Source organism: Stomoxys calcitrans, chromosome 2 (genome assembly GCF_963082655.1).
Source record: "Stomoxys calcitrans chromosome 2, idStoCalc2.1, whole genome shotgun sequence".
NCBI lineage: Eukaryota > Metazoa > Arthropoda > Insecta > Diptera > Muscidae > Stomoxys > Stomoxys calcitrans.
The window spans coordinates 18,354,354-18,379,432 of NC_081553.1; the positions used below are offsets into that span (position 1 = coordinate 18,354,354).

The following is a 25,079-nucleotide window of genomic DNA, read 5'->3' on the forward strand; positions in this document are numbered from 1 at the left end:
GATTGCAAAGGAACTGCCTCTCCAGAAAAGAGAGCCTGCGTCCCTGCAGACCCGGACATGAACAGAGCAAATGTTCAATAATCTACTCCTCAATTTCATGAAGACAACTCCTGCAGAAGTCATTATGCGGTATTCCCATGCGCGCAGTAATGGGAAATATGGCACAGTGAACGGTTATGGCGCCTGTTAAGGTACTCAGCGACATTTTATAGAACGCCAGTAACTCCTTCATCCTCCTCTGGTCGTTAACAGGCCAGAGCGGCCTAACGGTCCGGCAACAATCCTTGGAATCTGCTCTGGCCTTCTCATCAACAACGTTCAATAGCTCCAAAGTGGCACATATACAAGACCTGTGACTGATTCGCCCGGCGCTGGCGAACCTCTTCTGGCACATTCCACCACCTCTTCGTTTCCTGGAATCCCTTTATGTCCGGAAATCCGCACCAGTGTAACATCGTGGACTCGTAGCCTTTCCAGAGACTCCAAACAATCCGCCACACACCTCGACCTCAACGTTCTCGAACCTAAGGTCCTCAACGCCGCCATACTGTCTACATGTATCCGCCATACTGTCCACATGTATCCTACATTTTGATGGCGGTAACTCCCTTACCAGAATTTCTCATGCGGCTACTGTAATGGCATAGACTGGACATTCGTCCGGGAGTCTCAGAGATATACCGACGTTGAGTGCGTCAGAGTAGACTCCCAATCTAGACCCTGTATTCCCAAGCGCCGCCATACTGTCTACATGTATCCGCCATACTGTCCACATGTATCCTACATTTTGATGGCGGTAAATCCCTTACCAGAATTTCTCTTGCGGCTATTGTAATGGCGCAGACCCTACACTCGTCCGAGAGTCCCAGAGATGTACCGACGTTGAGTGCGTCATAGTAGACCCCCCATCCAGGCCCTGACTCCATTTTGGAGCCATCAGTGAAGATCGTGGTTTCATCTTCCTCAAATACAGCATACGCCATCCATTCATCCCTCCAGGGAAAACGAATCCTGAATATCCCTTTCCCGATCGGTACCAGTGCCAGATGGTCGGAGATTCTTCTCAGTCTACCCTTCGTATCCATAACATCCAGAATGGAACTGTGGCCGCACCGCTTATCCTTCAGTACGCCAAGCAGGGCAGTCGAGATTTTAAGGCAGGAATCGAAATTGGTTTCCGACTATTGAGCCGTAGTCGGAGTTCGCTTCGGAGTTGATCACGCTTGCTACGACTCCGAACCGCTCTCCGATTCCGACTTGGACTGCCAGTCGATTCGGAGTCGAATCCTAAATAAACTTATCCCGATTGATACCAAAGCTAGACAGTCAGAGATCCTCCTCAGTCATATCCATAACATCCAGAATAGAACTGTGGCCGCACATGTTATCCTTCAGTACGCTGAGCTCCCTCGGCTGCTGAGTCGAGATTTTGAGTTTGGAGTCGAAGTCGGTTTCCCACTATTGAGCTGTAGTCGGAGTTTGGTTCGGAGTTGATCACGCTTGTTTCAACTCCGAACCGCTCACCGATTCCGACTTGGACTGCGACCAAGGTACGGAGTCGAATCCTGAATATACTTATCCCGATTGGTACCAGTGCCAGATAGTCGGAGATCCTCCTCAGTCATATTTATAACATCCAGAATGGAACTGTGGCCGCACATATTATCCTTCAGTACGCCAAGCTCCCTTGGCTGCTGTCTCAAGATTTTGAGGCTGGAGTCGAAGTCCGTTTCCCACTATTGAGCCGTAGTCGGAGTTCGGTTCGGAATTGATCAAGCTTGTTTCGACTCCGAACCGCTCACCGATTCCGACTTGGACTGCGACCAAGGTATGGAGTCGAATCCTGAATATACTTATCCCGATTGGTACCAGTGCCATATAGTCGGAGATCCTCCTCAGTCTACCCTTCACATCCATAACATCCAGAATGGAACCACCTGTTATCCTTCAGTACGCTGAGCTCCCTCGGCTGCGGAGTCGAGATTTAAAGGCGGGAGTCGAAGTCAGTTTCCGACTATTGAGCCGTAGTCGGAGTTCGGTTCGGAGTTGATCACGCTTGCCACGAACCGCTCTCCCATTCCGACTTGGACTGCGACCGAAATTCGGAGTCTAAGGTCAGCCTCCGTCCTAAGCTCTGTCCTAAGCGCGACCTTTGCGGCGCAGTTCTGAATAGAGGACCCAATGGGCTGCTCTCCAGCATCGCTTTCAGAGCTGCCTGCGTTACGGATTTCAGTGAACCTTTGACTCCAACGCAGGCCAGTCTCTGGTCTCTTATTCATGGCCCCCCATCATATTAGTGCCCCATAGGTCAGTACCAGTCTCAACAAATAAATAAATCATTTTGGGGGTTACCCCCACTTCCTACCAAAAGACCTACTGCTGGAGTGCCTTTCTGCTTTTTTTCCTCCGTATTCCTCTTCCAGGATAGCTTCGAGTCCAGGACTATGCCAAGGTACTTAGCTTCCTTCGACAGCTGCAGGATGTTCCCGTTCAAAGACGGAGCTGTTGCTCCGCTGAAGAGCAACAGCTCCGTCTTCCGCTGTTGCTCCGCTGTTGCTCCGTCTTCCCTGGGTTAGTATTCAACCCATTTATGGTAGCCAATCGCGACATTCCCCTTAGGGACCTTTCCTCTTTCATCCCTATTCCTCTTCAATGATAGCTTTGAGTCGAGGACTATGCCAAGGTACATAGCTTCCTTCGACAGCTGCAGGGTGCTCCCGTTCAAAGGCGGGAGTATAGACTCCGGTAACTTGTATCTGCGAGTGAAGAGCACCAGCTCCGTCTTTCCTGGTAGCCTATCGCGACAATCTCCTTAGGGACCTTTCCTCGCTGATCGTTGACAGAAACCTGTCTCGGATCATCAACACTATGTTATATTTTTTTAGTTTTATACTATTTTATATCTTTTTTATACCCTCCACTATAGGATGGGGGTATACTAATTTCGTCATTCTGTTTGTAACACTACGAAATATTCGTATAAGACCCCATAATGTATATATATTCTCGATCGTTATGACATTTTAAGTCGATCTAGCCATGTCCGTCCGCCTGTCGAAAGCACGCAAACTTTCAACCGACCTACACTTCTTTTTAGTGTAGGTCGTTTGGAATTCTAAATAGGCCATATCGGTCCATGTTTTGATATAGCTGCCATATAAACCGATCTTCGGTCTTGATTTTTTGAACTTCTAGGGGGCGTTATTCTTATTCGATTTTGCTGAAATTTTGTTTATATCGTTTTGGTATGACATCCAACATTAGTGCTAAGTATGGCCTAAATCAGTCTATAACCTGATGTAGCTGCCATATACACCGATCTTGGGTCTTGACTTCTTCAGCTTCTAGAGGGCGCTATTCTTATCCGATTTGAGTGAAATTAAAGTTCTTGTGACAATGAAACCACCTATTTCCGTTTCGCTGAAATTTGACACATTGGGGTCTGTTAGGCTTCCCGACATTTGTGTTCAATATGGTTCGGATCGGTCTATATTTGGATGAAGCTGTCTTATACATATACCGATCTTCCGATTTAAGATCTAAAGTCCATAAAGGTGTATTTTTTACCAATAATTGTAGTACAATGAGATGTGTTCCACCCTTACATAGCCTTCTTGAATACGGTGAAGATCGGACTATATTTAGATATAGCTGTTATGGGGTCATAAATGATGGATTTTTCACCGTACTATGAACATAGTCGGTTGATATATATTTCCGAGGTGGTGGGTATACAAAATTCGGCTCTGCCGAACATAATACCTTTTTACTTGTTTTATTTTATTTTATTAACCTCTAAACACTGTTCCCCATCTGGTATCTTCATCTTGCTCCTTGTGGTGTATATGCGGCGCTTCGCTAGTCTCCGCCGCTATTCCCGCCCGCGTGCGTGACGGATTTTCCGAGAGTTATTTAAATAAATCATCTTTTTTTAATGAGTGCATTTCTAATGTAATCTGATGTCATTTTTCTTAACGTTCTATACTCTCTCCCTCTCTATCTCATTACTTCTCTCTTGCCTAGCCTCTTGCCTATACTCATTACAAATCTCTTGTTTCTTTTCAGAATAAACACTTGATGACTTTAACGGGATGCTGTTGAAATAATTTCACACATTTTTTGAAATGGAGTGATGGTTTGCCTTGTATGTGTCTGTGTGCGTGCTGTGTGGTGCAATGCAAATCCCAATAGACTGACTCAAGAAGCAGTAGCAGAAGAAGAAGCAATAACAGCAGCAAACCCCACAACTTCGTTAAGCTTAGAATTCAGTTCATTTTCATTCATGGTTGACGCTAGAGGTCTTAAAACAAACGCATAACAAGAGAACATAACGGTTTGTTGAAAATAGTGATGTTATGATACTTTCATTTTATGTGCCATGCACATCGGTTAGTGTTCGAACGGCTTGCGTTTTCAAAGTGTTTGCTAAATGCGTGTGAGATTGAAAATAATCGAAATCGTGCAAAAACAAAAGAAAAAAAAACAGAGAATAAAAGTAGCAATCCATGAGACTGACTGACTACTTTTAGGGTCCCTAGAGTGCAGTGGAAGTTATTAAAGGAAATGATTTGGTATTTAAACCTAGAAAATGGCATTCATAAAGAGAAGTGATGATTAAAATCATGATGATGATCATCATCATGTTAACGGGGAGTAGCAGCAAAAACCTATGCCCTTTCCCACTGTAGTTTAATACTCGGGGCTATTATTTAGAGCCTCATTATCATTACTAAGAAGAGAAATAGAGCAAGAGGGTGGCTCCTCCCTCGACAGTGTTAACATATTTCATTAAATGGCGAAATTGTTTGTGAAGAGGGAAAATGTATAAAACAATTCTCCCTTACTACCTTAATAGTAGCAATGAGCTCGTCCTATTGTTTTTAATGATTGGCAACACCTGTCTCATACCAGATTCATTCTCCATGATGGGTGCTGTAAGAGAAGTTGGTAGAGGGCAGGGTTGCCGTTAAAACAAAATCGACAAAATTTATAGAAAATTTAGAAATATAAAAGTGGTTTAATAAAATTTACTAAAAAAAAATGCAAAAAGTAAAAAATAAAAGTAATAGTTGAATAAAAAACTTAATAAAGGGTGATTTTTTTGAGGTTAGGATTTTCATGCATTAGTATTTGACAGATCACGTGGGATTTCAGACATGATGTCAAAGAGAAAGATGCTCAGTATGCTTTGACATTTCATCATGAATAGATCTACTAACGAGCAACGCTTGCAAATCATTGAATTTTATTACCAAAATCAGTGTTCGGTTCGAAATGTGTTCATTCACCGTTCAGCGATGAGGCTCATTTCTGGTTGAATGGCTACGTAAATAAGCAAAATTGCCGCATTTGGAGTGAAGAGCAACCAGAAGCCGTTCAAGAACTGCCCATGCATCCCGAAAAATGCACTGTTTGGTGTGGTTTGTACGCTGGTGGAATCATTGGACCGTATTTTTTCAAAGATGCTGTTGGACGCAACGTTACGGTGAATGAACACATTTCGAACCGAACACTGATTTTGGTAATAAAATTCAATGATTTGCAAGCGTTGCTCGTTAGTAAGTCTATTCATGATGAAATGTCAAAGCATACTGAGCATCTTTCTCTTTGACACCATGTCTGAAATCCCACGTGATCTGTCAAATACTAATGCATGAAAATCCTAACCTCAAAAAAATCACCCTTTATATCCAAATCTGAATCGATTTCGATATAATTCACTCGTAATATCGGAAGTCATAAAAAAATCTTTCCTGCCAAATTTCGAGAGAATCGGTTTATAAATGACCATTTTATTGCAGGATACATATATGACAGCTATATCTCAATCGGAACCGATTTCCACGAGATTCACCAGTAATGTCGAGAGTCCAGAGAAAATCCTTCCTAACAAATTTCAAGAGAATCGGTTAACAAATGACCATTTTATTGCAATATTACTGTAAATCGGACGAACATATATATGGGAGCTATATTCAAATCTGAACCGATTTTTTCCAACTTCAAAAGGCTTTGTCTCTGGGCCGAAAAACATGCGTGTACCAAAATTGAAGACGACCGGATGAAAATTGCGACCTGTAGTTTGTACCCAAATTAACATGGACAGACGGGCAAACAGACAGGCGGGCATAGCTAAATCGAATCAGAAAGTGATTCTGAGTCGATCAATGGGTCTATGTCTTTTCCTTTCGGATGTTACAAACTAATTCACTAAGTTGGTATACCCTACACCACAGTAGTGGTGTAGTCAATATTTCTGCTTTTCTTGTGGCAACTCTGCTCCCAATCACAAAAGTTGATTTTCCTGCTGATTTTGTTGTTGTTTTCTACTTATTTGCAGCAACATTGGTTCAATTCTAAATGAATGTTGCAAGTGTTAAAGTACTTTGAAGTCAGCAGATATTGTGCTCGGATTTAAAAGGTTATCAAAAATGGGTTTGGGGCGAGCAACTTATTGTAGCACCGACACTTTGACAGACAAACAGAAAGACATTGCCATCTCATTTTGGTTGGAACTCTAACCCAAGAGGTGCCTGGTTGGTTTACGTGCCATGACTGTATATTGCTGGCTTTTCGCATACAAATGTGCGCTACATTGTTCGTTTTGACTGTTATTATCAAACAACATCAGAATCGTGGTAGTCGTCGTCCTCAACACCATCGCCATCGCCATCATCATGATCATCATCATCGTTGCCATCATCATTATCATTATTATTAAACAGTTGCTTATTACCAACCACCGCCAATCCAGTAAACTAGACCAGGCCAGGCAGCCAGCCCAGCCAGAGGCAGGCAGCAAGGTTGCTATTGCGCTCAGATTAAGACCGTAAAATATGAACAGAATAATGTGTTACATTTATGGCCCAAACTAGAAGCTTGCAGGATAGATGGGCAACCCACCAACCAGCTAACCAAGCTTGCAATGTCAGTAATTGTACAAGCTATAGCCAAACAACATCTTTGTAACACCGCTACTAGAGAGCACCTACGGCCAACATACAAAAGGCCATGGTAATATCTATTACCACAGCACCTCTCACGGCTACAACAACAACAACAACAACAATAGCAATATCAACAACATTAACATTAACAACCCAACAACCGAAAGAAAAACGTATTCCCCATTTTTCCACCATAGTCCACAATGAATACTGACAAACGGGGCTTCCTTGGTTTTTTGTGGGGGGTTTATATTTGTACTTGCAGTACTTTTAAAGTAAAATGTAACGCATCCTGACATGAGCTTCTCTGAGACCAACGCCACCACCAGTTCTTTTAAGCCATTGCGTTTTTTGCTTTCCCATTTCGTTCTTTACTTCTGGCAACATTATTATTATTATTAACAATTTTGAAGGTACACACACACACACATACACAAACACATATACAAAAACATCTACAGATACACACATTTTGACATGGGGCAGGCATTCTTACATTTGGTGTGGTATAAATGGTAGAAAAACGAAAGAAATGTTAAAAACTACAACCATAAATTCAATTAACGCTAATAGCAACGAAGTACTATTAACACGGCTTCTACCTGCCAACAAACAAACTGAAAAACGTTGCCGATATATGCATATTACCATGGCTTTTAAAGGAAACAGAACAGTGCGATATGCAAGAAGGAGTTTATCCTTGGAGTAGAAAGTTTAAAGTTTGGTTCTAGAGAACATAATGTTTTGATTTAGGGTCAATGACAGCAGACAGCAGAAAGCTTTCTTGCTAAGACAATGGCACAAGTTTCAAATCTTAGCCGAAAACATTTTGAAGGAAGAGAACCAACAGCGACAGCGTTGTGGGAATAGTGGTAAAACCTACAAAAGTCAAATTCACAAATAATTAGCCAAAAAACTCTAAAAATTTTCAAAATAATGAGAAAAAAAAAAAACTCAAAATAAGAAAAATTAGAAAAAACAAGTTACAGCGTGCTAAGTTCGGCCGGTCCGAATTTTGGGAACCCACCACCATGGATTCTGCTGAAATTTGGGAGCTTTATCTAGTTATAGACCGATTTGGACCGTACTTGGGACAGTTGTTGAAAGTCATACAGATTACTATGTGCAATAATCCAGCCAAATCGGACAAAAATTGAGGCTTCCAGGGGCTCAATAAGTCAAATCGGGAGATCGGTTTATATGGGAGCTATATCAGGATCGTGGCTGATTTGAACCGCATCTTGGCACACTTGTTGGAAGTAAGATAACAGAACACTACGTGCAAAATTTTAGCCAAATCTGATGAAAATTGTGGCTTAAAAAGTTAAATCGGGAGATCGGTTTATATGGTAGCTATATCAGGTTCATGACCGTTTTGAACGTTGCTTAGACTAGTTGTTGAAAGTCATAACAGAAAACTATGTGCGAAATTTAAGGTAAATCGGATGAAAATTGCGGCTTGTAAGGGCTCAAGGAGTCAAATTGGGAGATCGGTTTATATGGGAGCTTAATCAGGTTATAGACCGATTTAGACCGTACTCAGCACAGTTGTTTAGAGTTATAACAGAACACTTTTGCAAAATTTCAGCCAAATCGGATGAAAATTGAGGCTTCCAGGGGCTCAAGAAGTCAAATCGGGAGATCGGTTTATATGGGAGCTATATCAGATTCTTGACCAATTTGAACCGTACTTGGCACAGTTTTTGGAAGTCATAACAGAACGCTACATGCAATATTTCAGCCAAATCGGACAAAAATTGCGGTTTACAGGGGCTCAAAAAGTCAAATTAGGAGACCGGATCTATACCAGGTTATAGACCGATTTAGACCGTACTTAGCACAGTTGTTGGAAGAAAGATACAGAATACTATGTGCAATATTTCAGCCAAATCGGACAAAAATAGCGGCTTCCAGGGGCTCAAGAAGTCAAATCGGAAGATCGGTTTATATGGGAGCTATATCCAAATCTGAACCGATATAGCTCATTTGGAATCCCCAACAACCTACGTCAATAGTAATTTTTTGTGCAAATTTTCAAGCGGCTAGCTATATGCGTTCGACTGCTATCATGATTTCGACAGACGGACACGGCTAGATCGACTCAGGATGTCGAGACGATCAATAATATATATACTTTATGGGGTCCTAGATCTATTTTTCGAGGTGTTACAAACGGAATAACTATTGGGTTGCCCAAAAAGTAATTGCGGATTTTTCATATAGTCGGCGTTGACAAATTTTTTCACAGCTTGTGACTCTGTAATTGCATTCTTACTTCTGTCAGTTATCAGCTGTTACTTTTAGCTTGCTTTAGAAAAAAAGTGTTAAAAAATTATATTTGATTAAAGTTCATTCTAAGCTTTATTGAAAATGCATTTACTTTCTTTTAAAAAATTTGCAATTACTTTTATGGCAACCCAATATATCCCCATTCTATGGTGGTGGGTATTAAAAATACAAATTGAAGGAGTCACCATTGACAATTTCGTCACAGTTGCCAAAAGTCCCTTTAACTTGAACTAGGAACTAGGTTTGAAATAATTAAAAACTATAAAAGTCGACCAAAACTTTGACAAGCACCCCAAAAATTCCTTAATGATGAAATAGGTGTGAAATGATAAAGCTGTTATCAAAATGGGCAAAATTCGGCAATGGTAATAAAACAACCCTTTCCCAAGGGCAATGGTACTCAAACTACCATTTGTCATAGGCAATGGTACTCAAACTACCAATTGCCAAAGCCAATGGTTTTAAAACTACCATTTGCCAAGGTTAAGGGTATTAAAACTATCCATTGCCAAGAGCAAGGGTAATAAAACTATCCTTTGCCAAAGGCAAGGGTACAAAAGCTATCCTTTGCCAAGGGTACCAAACCTTTTTGGTTCTTGTATACTAAAACCATCCTTTGCCAAGTATACAAGAACTACCCTTCGCTAAGCGTACTAAAACTTCCCCTTGCCAAAGGTACTAAAGCTACCCTTTGCCAAGGGTATTAAAATTACCCTTTGCCAATGGTACTAAAACTACCATTTACCAGGGGTACTAAAACTACCCTGTGTCACAAAGGCAAGGATACAGAAACTAGCCTATCCCAAAGGCAAGGGTACTAAAACTACCCTTTGCCAAGGGTGCTTAAACTAGCCTTTGTCAAGGGTTTTAAAACTACGCTTTGCCAAGGGTACTAAACCTACCTTTCCCGAAGGCATGGGTACTAAAACTAGCCTTTCCCAAGGGCAATTCTACTAAAACTAAATACCTTTTACTAAGGATAATGGTACTAAAACTACCCTTTGCCAAGGGCAAGGGTACTAAAACTACCCTTTGCCATGAGCAAGTGTAATAAAACTACCTTTTGCCATGGGAAATGGTACTAAAACTACCCTTTACCAAGGGTACTAAAATTACTCTTTGCCAAGAGCAAGGGTACTAAAACTGCCAATGACACGAATACTGAAACTACCATTTTCCAAAGACAAGGGTACTAAAACTACCTTTCTCAAAGGCAAGGGTATTAGGGTATAAAATTTACATTTTCCAAAGGGAAAGGGTACAAAATCCACCCATACTAAAACTAAAACTGCCAACGACACGAATACTGAAACTACCTTTTTCCAAAGACAAGGGTACTAAAACTGTCTTTCACAAAGGTATGGGTACTAAAACAAGCCTGTCGCAAAGGTAAGGGTACCAAAACTACCCTTTACCAAGGGCAAGGGTACTAAAATTACGCTTTGACTAGGGAACGGGTACTGAAACTACCATTTGCCAAGGGCAAGGGTACTAAATCTACCTTTCCCAAAGGCCAGTACTAAAACTACCCTTTGCCAAGGACAAGGGTACAGAAACTACCCTTTGCCAAGGCAAGGGTACTGAAACAAACCTGTCGCAAAAGTAAGGGTACTAAAGTTACGCTTTGCCAAGGGATCGGCTACTAAAACTACCTTTTTCGAAGGGCAAGGGCACTAAAATTACCTTTCCCAAAGGCCAGTACTAAAACTACCCTTTGTCAAGGGCAAGGGTATTGAAACTACCTTTTATCAAGGGCAAGGGTACTGAAACTACCCTTTGCCAAAGGCAACGGTACTGAAACTGCCCTTTGCCAATTGCATGGGTACTAAAACTACCCTTTGCCAAGGGCATGCCTGCTAAAACTACACTATGCCAAGTGCAAGGGTATTGAAACTACCCTTTGCCAAGGGCATGGGTACTAAAACTACCGTTTGTCATGGGCAAGGGTGCCAAAACTACCTTTCACAAAGGCAAGAGTACTAAAACTAGCTTGTCGCAAAGGCAAGGGTACTAAAACTAGCCTTTTCCCAAGGGCAATGGTACTAAAACTACACTTTGCCAAGGAAAAGGGTACAAAAACTACCCTTTGTAAAGCGCAAGGGTACTAAAGCTAAGGCAAGGGTACTAAAACTACCCGTTGCTAAGGGTAATGGTACTAAAACTACGATTTTCCAAGGTCAAGGGAACTGAAAACTACCCTTTCCGTAGGGCAAGAATACTAAAACTACCCTTTCCTACCCTTTACCCCTGACGGCTAAGTTATTAAAGTACTGGTCATAAATAATAAACTAGTTCTTAATCCAAATGAATGTTTTGTTTGTCTTTTCACTACTGAAACACAACTCATGCTCTTTAAACAAACTAAAATCCAATTCACAATATCTTTTCATATTCAATGCCACAACAGCCACTCAATCACACAAAAGTCAATAATCACTTATTGACTTATAAATATTTTCAATATAAATCCCATGAGCTTCAATTTAGTTAAGTTCAACTACTATTATTTTGGCTAAAGCCCAAAGCTTACCTCTTGAAAAAACACTCTCTTGTTAAGAGCACTGTTCAATGTGTATACAATAAAATGTTATAAATGCCCCTTGGGCATAGGTACGTACGTACGTAAGTAGTACATGGGTATTAGTATGTCCAGTAATACTTTACAATGCAAGCATTTGTAAATATACAACCATTTAATCTCTGTTCTCACACTTACATGCATGCATTCATTCATAGTCCTCGTTCACTCGTACACACTCTCGCTCAAACCTTTGCTCATTACTTACGCTCCTTGGTTTGTTGGTTAGAGCTTTACGTGCAAATTGCAGTTGAGGCAATTGGCTGGGGAGGTGGTGGTGGTGGGCTCCAATGAGAAAAAATGAAAACAGCATAAACCAATAACACTCCCTCTTTGCAGCACTACAACGAAACGAGTGCATTACAATTTTTTTTCTTTGTGTCGCTGTTCTATGTTAAGTGCATGCGTTTTGTTTGTATGCATGTGTGTGTGTGTGTTTATGGGGATTTTGTTGCCAGCGGAAATTGCATGTGTTTTCTAAATTTTCATCAACTTCCTTTGTTTACCGTTTTGTAGGATTTTAGTTTTGGCATTGGCATAAAACAACGACATCTACATTGCCAACTACAACCATATCTCTCTATCAACGAGGAATGAGTACAAGTACGAGTACGATTGCGATACAGCTCCATCATCATCATCAGCAGCAGCAGCAGTGGCGGCAACAACAAAAACATCAACATTTTAGTTGTGTTTTAATTTCATTCACTTGAGCTTGAGTCAGTCATTCATTTGTACGCTTGGTGTGTTGCTGGCTCCCACTGTTGTTGCTGTTGCTATTGCACCTGCAAGCTACTCTCTGCTACGATACTCATTCACACACACTCACACACCCCTAGATAGCGCTCTCGTTTACAAAGCGACATGAATTTTGTAGCCATAAAAAAATCTGAAAGGAAAGCAAAAACTATGGCAAGGTTCCTTCAATTATGGACTGTCTTAGTCCAGTTATTTTATTTAGCTGCTTGGCAATAAAGTTTAAGTAGCTCGTTCCCATTAAAGTTTCATGTCTTAGAAGTTAAAACAAATAAAAATGAGTTTAAGTTAGGCATGGCTGAAGACTAAACACCCTTTGCCAACTAGCTGATTTGCCAAGTTCTTCTTGGCACAATAATCTATGAGCAAATGCTTGAGGTGAACTTAATTTGATGGTTCTATTTCATCATAGTTAACATAAGGACTCTAAAGTGCTGGTATACACTGATGACGAGGCAAAAATGTCTTTGAAAAATGGTAATTCAGGAATAAAACTGCACTTCAGTTGATTGTGGATTACGATTAATAACCTTTGAAGATAGAGTTTGTTCTTGGAGGGAATTTGGCAAACTGAAGAAGTACAGTTATGGCCACAGTTCCATGAGGAAAAGCTGAGGAGGGTTATTAACTGGTGCCGAGAGCGATAAAGGGTGGGATCTGTAGAATTTGTGTTCCTCACAGCGAACAAGTCAATGCGTGCTTTGTTCGGCCAAGTCGAATCTTATATACCCTCCACCATGAATCGAATTTGTCAACTTTTTTGCCCCGTTTTCAGTACAATGGTAAGCATTGCTATGCTATTGGAGCTATACCAGGTTATGGACCGATTCGGGCCATGCTTGGTTTGGATGCTGTAGGCCATAGCAGAAGTCATGTCAGCCAAATCAGATAGGAGTTGCGCCCTCTAGGGGCTCAAGAAGCGTAAATGGGAGATCAATTTATATTGAAGCTTTATTAGTTGGAAGTCATAGGAGAAGTCATTGTGCAAAATTTTAGTCAATTGGGATAATAATAGCGCCTTTTAGAGACTCACGAAGTCCAATCGACCGAATGGTTTATATGGGAGTTATATCATGATATGGACCTTTGGTGAACCATACATGGCACGGTCCACGTCATACCAAAAAATGTTGTGCAAAATTTCAGCAAATCAATCGGGTGGTAATTGCGAGTTCTAGAGACTCAAGAAGACAAATCTGAGTCAGTCAAGTTATATTGGGTAGCTATATCTAAATCTGAACCGATTTTAATGAAATTTTGCAGACATATGAGGACGTCAAATGAAATACCTCGTGCTAATTTTTGTAAAGATTGAACTACAGACTTCAAAAGCCATATCAGAAGAAAGATATGTATGGAAGCTATATCTAAATCTGAACTGATTTTGATGAAATTTTGATCATTTATGAGGACATCAAATATAACCACCTCGTGTATGCGACCTGTTACTTGATCGCAAGAATACATCGACAGACAGACGGACATAACTAAATCGAATCAGGAAGTGATTCTAAGGCGGTCGGTATACTTTTCAATGGGTTTGGCTCTTCTCCCTCAAACAATTTTGTAAACAAATGCTCAAAGTTATAGTAGCCCGTATCACAGTGGTGGTGTTGGGTATATGGCAGCTATATCCAAATCTAGACCGATTTGGGCCAAGTTGCAGAAAAATGTCAAAGAGCCTAACACAACGCACGGTGCCACATTTCGGCGAAATCGGACAATAAATGCGCCTTTTATGGGCCCAAAACCTTAAATCGAGAGATCGGTCTATATGGCAGCTATATTATAATCTGGACCGATCTGGGCCAAATTGAAAAAGGACGTGGAAGAGCCTAACACAACTCACTGTCTCAAATTTCAGCGACAACGGCCAAGTAATGCGCCTTTTATGGCCACAAAACCTAAAACCGAGAGATCGGTCTATATGGCAGCTATATCTAAGTCTGAACTGATCTCTGCCATATTGCAGAAGTGTATCAAAGTGTTTAGCTTAACTCACTGTCCCAAATTTCGGCGACATCGGACAATAACCGTGGCTTTTATGGGCCCAAAACCTTAAATCGAGAGATCGGTCTATATGGCAACTATATCCAAATCTAAACCGATCAGGGCCAAATTGATGAAACATGTCGAAGGGCCTAAGACAACTCACTGTCCCGAATATCAGCAAAATCGGATAATAAATGTGGCTTTTATGGACCTAAGACCCTAAATCGTAGGATCGGTCTATACGGCAGCTATATCCAAATCTGGACCGATTTGAGTCAAGTTGGGGAAGGATGTCGAAGGGCCTAGCACAACTCGCTGTCCCAAATTTCAGCAAAATCGGATAACAAATGTGGCTTTTATGGGTTTAAGACCAAAATGGCTATACCCCCATCCTTCAGTGGTGGGTAGGAAAAGAGATATCGGGAAAAGAACTCGACAAATGCGATCCATGGTGGAGTGTATATATGATTCGACCCGGCCGAAAAATTGAATATTTCAAGAGTTTAATGAAAAACAAGTAAGATTTCATTCCAATCGGATAAGAATTGCGCACTATAGAGACTCAAGTAGTCAAGACCCGAGATGGGTTTATATAGCAGCTACATCAGGTTATGGACCGATTTAAACCATACTTAGCGCAGTTGTTGAAAATGATACCAAAACAGACGAGAATTGCGCCCTCAAGTGGCTCAAGAAGTCAAGACCCAAGATCGGTTTATATGGCAGCTATATGAAAACATGGAGCGATTTGGCCATTTGCACTCCCAACCGACCTATACTAATTAAAGAGTGCTTCCGACAGATAACTCTTCTATTAGGCTATATATGTCAAGAATATATGTACTTTGACGGGTCTTAGAGGCATATTTTGAGAAGGCCACCGTAGCGCAGAGGTTAGCTTGTCCCCCTATGACGCTGAACGCCTGGGTTCGAATCCTGGCGAGACCATCAAAAAGTTTTCAGCGGTGGTTTTCCCCTCCCCAGCATTAGGAGGGGAAAACAACATTTGTGAGGTATTTTGCCATGTAAAACTTCTCTCCAAAGAGGTGTCACACTGCGGCACGCCGTTCGGACTCGGCTATAAAATGAGGCCCCTTATCATTGAGCTTAAACTTGAATCGGACTGCACTCAATGATATGTGAGAAGTTTGCCCCTGTTCCTTAGGGGAATGTTCATGGGCTAAATTTGCAATTTGCAGACGCATATTTCTAGGAGTTACAAACAGAATGACGATATTGATATACCCCCATCCTATGGTGGAGGGTATAAAACAAAAGATGGTTGTTGTTGTTTTTTTTTATCGCGTAGTTTTACTAAACATAACCCGAATATTTAAAAATTTTCACTTTCTGAGTTCACCATCCGCAATCGTCCGAGCTGCTTATCAAAAAAAAAAAAAAAAAATGGGAAAAAATGTTGTGTATGAGAATGTATCTATACCTGTGATGAGTACACAATTGCAATTATTTGCAAGCCTACAGGTCTGCTTGGGATCATTTTCTTGTGTACCTACAAGTTAATATGGGATAGAGAGAGTGTTTTTGCCAACCACTGATCTGTACGCTAAAATACTCACCCTTTCTCTCTAGTAAGAGAGACTCAACAAAATAATCATTTATCCAGTGCACGCATAATCATTTGCGGCTATCGAAGCACTTTTGCAATTAATGAATTTTTGGTTTTACAATAAAAGGAAGGTCCGTAGACGAAGCCGCTAAAGGGTTACAATAAACAAATTTAGTTAGGTTCAATAATACTACGTTTGTCGCAAACGTTTGGTATGTTGCAGTGAAACGTTACACGGTTACTATAAAAGCAATACTTTGTGATAAAAGTATTTTGTTACTGTTTTATTTTTATACCCACCACCGAAGGATGGGGGTATTTTCATTTTGTCATTCCGTTTGCAACACATTGAAATATCCATTTCCGACCCTATAACGTATATATATTCTTGATCAGCGTAAAAATCTAAGACGATCTAGACAAGTCCGTCCGTCTGTCTGTTGAAATCACGCTACAGTCTTCAAAAATTGAGATATTGAGCTGAAATTTTGCACAGATTCTTTTTTTGTCCATAAGCAGGTTAAGTTCGAAGATGAGCTATATCGGGCTATATCTTGATATAGCCCCCATTTAGACCGACCCACCGATTTAGGGTCTTAGGGCAATAAAAGCTACATTTATTATCCGATTTTGCTGAAATTTTAGATAGTCAGTTGTGTTAAGCCCCCCAATATCCTCCGTCAATTTGGCTCAGATCGGTTAAGATTTGGGTATAGCTGTCATATAGACCGATCCTCCGGTTTAGGGTCTTAGGCCCATAAAAGCCACTTTTATTATCCGATTTTGCTGAAATTTGAGACAGTGAGTTGTGTTAAGCCCCCCAACATCCTCCGTCAATTTGGCTCAGATCGGTTCAGATTTGGATATAGCTGCCATATAGACCGATCCTCCGATTTAGGGTCTTAGGCCCATAAAAGCCACTTTTATTATCCGATTTTGCTGAAATTTGGGACAGTGAGTTGTCTTAGGCCCTTTGACATCCTCCGTCAATTTGGCTCAGATCGGTTCAGATTTGGATATAGCTGCCATATAGACCGATCTCTTGATTTAAGGTTTTGGGGTCATAAAAGGCGCATTTATTGTCCGATTTCGCCGAAATTTCGGACAGTGAGTTGTGTTAGGCCCTTCGACATCTTTCGTCAATTTGGTCCAGATCGGTCCAAATTTGTATGTAGCTGCCATATAGACCGATCCTTCGATTTAGGGTCTTAGGCCCATAAAAGCCACTTTTATTATCCGATTTTGCTGAAATTTGGGACAGTGAGTTGTCTTAAGCCCTTCAACATCCTTTGTCAATTTGGCTCAGATCGGTTCAGATTTGGATATAGCTGTCATATAGACCGATCTCTTGATTTAAGGTTTTGGGGTCATAAAAGGCGCATTTATTGTCCGATTTCGCCGAAATTTGGGACAGTGAGTTGTCTTAGGCCCTTCAACATCCTTTGTCAATTTGGCTCAGATCGGTTCAGATTTGAATATAGCTGCAATATAGACCGATCTCTTGATTTAAGGTTTTGGGGTCATAAAAGGCGCATTTATTGTCCGATTTCGCCGAAATTTGGGACAGTGAGTTGTGTTAGGCTCTTCGACATTTATCTGCAACTTTATCGAAATCGGTCCAGATTTGGATATAGCTGCCATATAGAGCGATATCTCGATGAAAAGCTTTGGCCCAATAAAAGGCGCATTTATAATCCGATTTCACTAAAATTTGACACAGTAACGTATGTTAGGTGGTGGGTATCCAAAGTTCGGCCCGGCCGAACTAAACGCCTTTTACTAGTTTTTGTATGTACTGGTACACTTAGCCTATGATACACTTCTCTGGAAAAATATTTGCTATAGAAAAAAAGTTAAAAAAAAGTATATTTGATTAAAGTTCATTCTAAGTTTTATTAAAAATGCATTTACTTTCTTTTAAAAAATCCTCAATTACTTTTTGGGCAACCCAATAGTTGCCACTGCTGTTTTATGGTTATAAGAAACAATTTCAAGACATTTCACTGGCAATTTATATCCTTTTGGGCAACATTATAAGAAATTTTTGCTATTTCCTTTCTAATTCAAAGTTTTTTGTTTCTTCTAGGACAGCCCTTAGTTGCAGTTGCTGTATACATTAGTAAAGTATTAACACAATGAGTGTAAACTTAATATAAACTAAATGTACTTTCGGCAAGAATAACATCATCAACCTGCCAAACCAGGCAGCAACGAGTTAATGGTAAAAGTGGCAAAAACTCAATTCACTACAAAATTTATAGAAAAAAAGAGTGAAAAAACAAAAACAAAAACGAAATACAACCCAGTGAAAATACCCCTGAAACATAAAAATACAACACGAAAAACATGAACAGAACAACAGAAAATAGCAACAGCAACAACCACAACATTGAGAGCAGCAACAAAAAAGGAAATCCCATGGAAAAAAGTGAAATGCGAAATATAAAATTGCAATAGAAAAACGGTTAAAATAACATCAAAAGCAAGTGCTGGTGAGCACGTGATGCTTTCGAATCGAAATTACCTGGGCTAGAGGCAAAAAGTGCGAGAGAGAGAGAGGGAGAGAACTTTGGTAGGGTATTGCCGCCTACCCTCACCTAAGCTGCTAGTGCAGGCAGGTGACCTCGTACGGTCACACTAAAATTGAGTAGCAAACAAAAAAACAAAACGAATGAGAGTTGAAAGCTGAAAACAAAACAAAACAAAAAAAAAAAAATTAAACCTCAACGAAAGACAACATTTTTGCAAGAAACCAAAGCAAACATCGAAAGGACGACGACGACAGAGTGAACAAAAACAAATCCCTACGCTAATAGTGGCACATTAAAAACCAAGTGTTGGCTGTATTAAATGCATACAAGTGCAACAGTGCAATGGCACCTCGTTAATTCAAGGGAGAAATTGAACAACAACAACGAAGATAGAAAAAAAAAACACAACCATAATCATTTGAAAAGATTAACATTAACGTACATTACCAGGGTGCGGACCCTCGCCTTAAATTAAAAACCGGGAAAACGCGTAAAACCAAACTAAACATTAGACACGTATTAAGACTGCAGGCCATCCACCCTGCATTTGGTTTCCTTCAAAGTGGGTTGTAATCAAAATTGAATCTTAGCCCCCCCTCCCCCATTCTTGGTCATAATGGCGGTTAGTAATATCGTTTGCGAGTGGCTACGAGCCCTAGGTTTGGGTCAATATGCGGAGAGTTTTCTCGACAATGGCTACGATGATCTGGAGATTTGCAAACAGGTCGGTGATCCTGATTTGGATGCCATTGGTGTGGAGAATCCCTCACATCGTCATAAACTATTGAAAAGCATACGCCAGCTACGCGAAAAAGGTGCCGCCTCGGTTTATTTTATGCTCAATGATCCCAATTCGTTATCGGGTAGTGCTGAAATTCTATGTGTAACCCCGCCACCCAATGATTTGGATATTGTCATACGTGAACAACTGGAAACGGATGGAGTGCGACTGACCGCTCATCCCTATTCGACACCGGTAAGTTTGTAGAATAAGAGAGTGTGTGTGAGAGAGAGAGAGAGAGAAATTTATTATAAACTTAATTCCTCAGGGTAACTTGCTAGGTTGACAGTATGTAGTGCAGCAGCCTTTTGAATCAGCTCCCTGGGGGGAAGAGCAGATAGAAAATAGAATTTTGGATTTTTGCTTTGGATAACCATGGGTTGACTACAGACTAAGCAACATATGTAAAGATTTTGTCGTCTGAGGATATGTGTAGGGCTGGTTGGCATTTCTTGCGCCTCCCTTGAGTGTGGCTGTCTGACAGTCTGTTAAGAGTTATTAGCCTGCTTGTGTTAGCACAATGTCCAACGCAACACGCATGGCTTTGTCTGTCCTGTCTGGTCTGGGACACCCACATTCATATGTAGGCATGGCCAAGGGGATGAAAAGCCAAATACATTTCAAATCCACACGTTTAGCACTCACATAATTTCCACCTCCTTTGTTGCCTACCTCTTCCCGGCTAATAGTAACTCTTCGAACAGATGACTCTAACATATTATAGTACATTGGCATTGCTGAAATTCTTTGCCACCACAATTTTATTTTCTATTCCCCTCTCAGGAGACTTATTTATTATTATATGTATTTTTTTTTTGTTTTTCTTGTTTCTTCTTCTCTGTTTTGCCTTTTGGCATCAAATTTATGTAGTTTTTTGTCAAAAACAAAAAAAAAAAAAAAAACCCTTGCCTTTTTGGCTGGCAATTGAATTAAGCCATAACTAAGTGTTTCTGGTATTTTCTACTTCATTTGCTTTGAGAGATTCCACAAAATAATTCAAGCTCAACAGAAATTTTTGGTAAATATAAATTTTTTTTCGTTAGAATTTGTGTGTTTTCCTAGTTCAATTCCCTTCTGGCCAATTCCATTTGATTGTCCTCCCTTCTCAGTGAAATTGTTGTTAATAAATTTTTGACATACAATAGTTGCAATAATAGGAAGTAAATCTTCGTAACGAAAAGAATTTTGTGGGCTAATCTTAAGCTGGTTAATGCGAAAACAGTCATATTTTGCCGAAGCCATGGAAATCTTGCCATGGATCTTGGAGGTTTAAGATAAGGGTTTGAAAGGTCACTTTAATAGTTGGCTCAAACGAAAATGATAAGTGATAAGGCATAAATCAATGTCATAAATTCATGGTAATCGAAGTCTTTCTCTCTTTATGGTAGTGGGATTCATCGGATTATTGCAAAAAATTTCCTACAACCAAAAAATTTATTAAATTCTCGTAAACAAAATTTCAGACAAACAAACTTCTTTTGTGATAATCAAAGGATTTTTATACCCTACACCACCACTGTGATACAAGGTATTAGAGATTTGTGCATTTGTTTGCAACGCTAAGAAGGAGACAAGCTAGACCCATTGATGAATATACCGATCGGCTCAGAATCACTTTCTGATTCGATTTAGCCATGTCCGTCTGTCCGTCTGTGAGTCCATGTATTCTTGTAATCAAAGTGCAGGTCGTATTTGTTGTCCGATTGTCACGAAATTTTGCACATGTCACGTTTTTGGCCCAAGGACAAACGCTATTGATTTTGAAAAAAATCGGTTCAGTTTTAGATATAGCTCCCATATATATCTTCCATCCGATATGGCTTTTTAAGGCTGTAGAAGCCAAAATTTTCGTCCGATCTTTACAAAATTTGTGTGCAAAATTTCATAAAAATCGGTTCAGATTTAGATATAGCTCCCATCTATATCTTTCATCCGATATGGACTTTTAAGGCTGTAGAAGCCACAGTTTAAGTCCGATCTTTAAAATATTTTGCGTGAGGTGTTTTATTTGACATCCTAATATGTGTGGAAAATTTCATAAAAATCGGTTCAGATTTAGATATAGCACCCATCTATATCTTTCATCCGATATGGATTTTTTAGGCTGTAGAAGCCACAGTTTAAGTCCGATCTTTAAAATATTTTGCGTGAGGTGTTTTATTTGACATCCCAATATGTGTGGAAATTTTCATAAAAATTGGTTCAGATTTAGATATAGCTCCCATATATATCTTTCATCCGATATGGCCGTTTAAGGCTATAAAAGCCATAATTTTTTACTGATCTTTACAAAATTTTCCATGCGGTGTTTTATTTGACGTCTGTATATGTGTACAAAATTTCATAAAAATCAGATTTAGTTCCGATTTCAGATTTAAATATAGCTCTCATATATATGTATCGCCCGATTTGCACTTAAATGGCCATGGTAGCTACAATTTTCAACCGATCTGCACAAAATTTGGCACGGACTGTTTTGTTACTGATCTCAACGTTTTTGGGAAATTTCATAAAAATTGGTTCAGATTTAGATATAGCTCCCATATATATCTTTCATCCGATTTGAACTATTAAGGCTGTAGAAGCCTCAATTTTGGTCCAATCTTCAACAAATTTTGTTAAGTCTCAATGAATGTAAAAAATTTCATCAAAATCGGTTCAGATTTAGATATATATCTTTCATCCGATTTGAACTATTAAGGCTGTAGGAGCCCAATTTTGATCCGATCTTAATTTGATGTCTTCATATGTGTGCAAAATTTCATAAAAATCGGTTTAGTTTCAGATATAGCTTACATATATTGGGTTGCCCAAAAAGTAATTGCGGATTTTTTAAAAGAACGTCAATGCATTTTTAATAAAATTTAGAATGAACTTTAATCAAATATACTTTCTTTACACTTTTTTTTCTAAAGCAAGCTAAAAGTTACAGCTGATAACTGACAGAAGAAAGAATGCAATTACAGAGTCACGAGTATGAAAAATCCGCAATTACTTTTTGGACAACCCAATATATCGTTCATCCGATAAGGCCTCTTCAGGCTGTAGAATCGTCCGATTCTGAATGAGACGTTTAATTTGACGTTCCAATACGTGCGCAAAATTTCATTAAAATCAGTCCTAATTTAGATATAGCTCCAATGTGTATATTTCATCCGATATGAACTTTTAGGGCAGTAAAATCCTAAATTTTGGTCACATCTTTACAATATAGGGCGTGAGATGTTCTATTTCATGTCCCAGTATGTGTCATCAAAATTGGCACAGGTTTCGATATAACTCCCATATAATCTTTTATTCGATATGGCCTTTTAAAGATGTGGAAATCCAAATCTTTTGTCCTATTGTAGGAAAATCTTACAAGGTTCTAAATTGCTATTTCAATTGGTATCCAAATTAAAGTCTGACTAGATTTCGAGATAAGTTCTACATATAAAAAGTACTACATGCACTAGGTGGTGTAGGGTATTATATAGTCGGCACTGTCCGACTTTTGCCTTTCCTTACTGGTTGTTTACTGTAAACGTGAAAATTGTGCTTATGATAAAATCATGGAAGACTAGAGATTGCTTTCTACCTGGTAAATACCCAATGCGTGGGTATTTATTCGGTAAATACCCATTAAAAAAAAATTTCGGGTATTTATACATTTTCCGATATTTTGGATTTCAAATTTTTTTTTATAATTTCTTATTCTTGGTATCTAAAACTGACTTTTTGATCTCATAAGATCGGACTAAAGTTCTATATAGCGGATATGATCTCCAGACTTAAAGTTTTGAGCCAATTCATTCCTCGAATAGACCGATATCCCGAAATAGAGTATTGAGCCCATAAAAGGAGCATTTTTCATCCGATTTTGATGAAATTTGAAGCACAAGAATAATTTGGGGTCTTCTAAAACTCACTTTGCCAAATTTCATCAAAATCGGATGAAAAATGCTCCTTTTATGGGCTCAATACTCTATTTCGGGATATCGGTCTATTCGCAGATATATCCATATATGGTGCGATGTGGACCTATATTGAACAGAGAGGTGCAGAGGGGTACCAAAACTTACTTTTTCAAATTTCATCGAAATCGGATGAAAAATGCTCCTTTTATTTGTATGTCCAAATATGGTACGGTCTGGTCGATATTCAAAACAAAGGTGTTGAGAGGTACAGAATCTCACTGTTTCAAATTTCATCAAAATCGCCATACCCTATATCTGGCGGTCGGTCTATATGCCAGCTATATCCCAAAATGATCCGATTTTGACCATATTTCACAAGAATGGGTAGGAGTCTACCAAAACTCACTGTGCCGTATTTCTCCAAAAGTGGATGAAAAATGCTCCCCTTATGAGCTTAATACTCTATATCGGAAGAACGGTCTATATGGCTGCTATATTCACATATGGTTTCATCTGGACCACATTCAACAAATAGGTGTAGGGGTCTACCAAAATTTGAACTCTGCACAAAATAGAAAAAAAAAAAACAAAAAACAAGTAGAAGGGCATTAAGTTCGGCCAGGCCGAACTTTAGATACCCACCACCTTGGGTATATATGTCAACCCCCTTTCGTCACAATCCAATGGATAACTTATGCGCCCATATTCGGCACGGACATTGAGTGGTCTTATTAACATAAGTCACTGTTGAACTTTGTATTTCAAATTTCAACAAAATCGGGTAATAAATAAAGCTTTTATGGGCTTCAGACCCTTTATCGGGAGATCGGTCTATATGGGGACTACATCTAAATATAATCCGATCTGAACCGTACTTAGGTCAGATATCGGGAGGCTTAAAATAACCCACTGTTTCAAATTTCAGCGAAATTGGGCTATAAATAAAGTTTCTATGGGCTTCAGACCCTTTATCGGCAGATCGGTCTATATGGGGACTATATCTAAATATAGTCCGATCTGAACTATATTTGGGTCAGATGTTGGTAGGCCTAAAACTACTCACTGTTTTAAATTTGAGCAAAATCGGATAAAAAATAAAGCTTTTATGGGCTTCAGACCCTTTATCGGCAGATCGGTCTATATGGAAGCTATATCTAAATATAGTCCGATCTGGACCATATTCAAGTTCGAAGTTAAGATGCTCGAAAGTACTCACTGTTTTAAGTTTCAGCGAAATCGGTTAAAAAATAAAGCTTTTATGGGCTTAAGACCCTTTATCGGGAGATCGGTCTATATGGAAGCATTATCTATATATAGTCCGATCTGAACCATACTTATGTCAGATGTCGGGAGGCTTAAAATAACCCACTGTTTTAAATTTCATCGAAATTGGGCAATAAGAAAAGCTGTTATGGGCTTCAGACCCTTTATCGGCAGAACGGTCTATATGGCAGCTATATCTAAATATATTCCCATCTGCACCATATTTGGATCAGATGTTGGTAGGCCTTAAACTACGCACTGTTTAAAATTTCAGCAAAATCGGATGAAAATTTAAGTTTTTATGGGCATTAGACTCTTTACCGGAAAATCGGTCTATATAGCAGCTATATCCAAATGTGGTCCGATTTGGCCCGCTCAAGAACTTAAACAGCGTGCATCAAGAAGACGTATCTGTGCCAAATTTCAGCTCAATATCTCATTTTTTGAAGCCTGTAGAGGGATTACAACAGACGGACGGA

General features: G+C 39.6%; 1 protein-coding gene across 1 annotated transcript in view; it reads left to right on the forward strand.

Annotated features, from left to right (window-relative positions):
* Positions 1–25,079, forward strand: part of LOC106092734 (uncharacterized) — a 437,945-nt gene that overhangs the window by 64,097 nt on the left and 348,769 nt on the right. The window contains exon 2 of the mRNA XM_059362614.1: positions 18,216–19,636. Coding sequence (XP_059218597.1) covers positions 19,277–19,636 — 360 coding nt within the window. The 5' untranslated portion in view covers positions 18,216–19,276. The remainder of the gene's footprint in view (positions 1–18,215; positions 19,637–25,079) is intronic.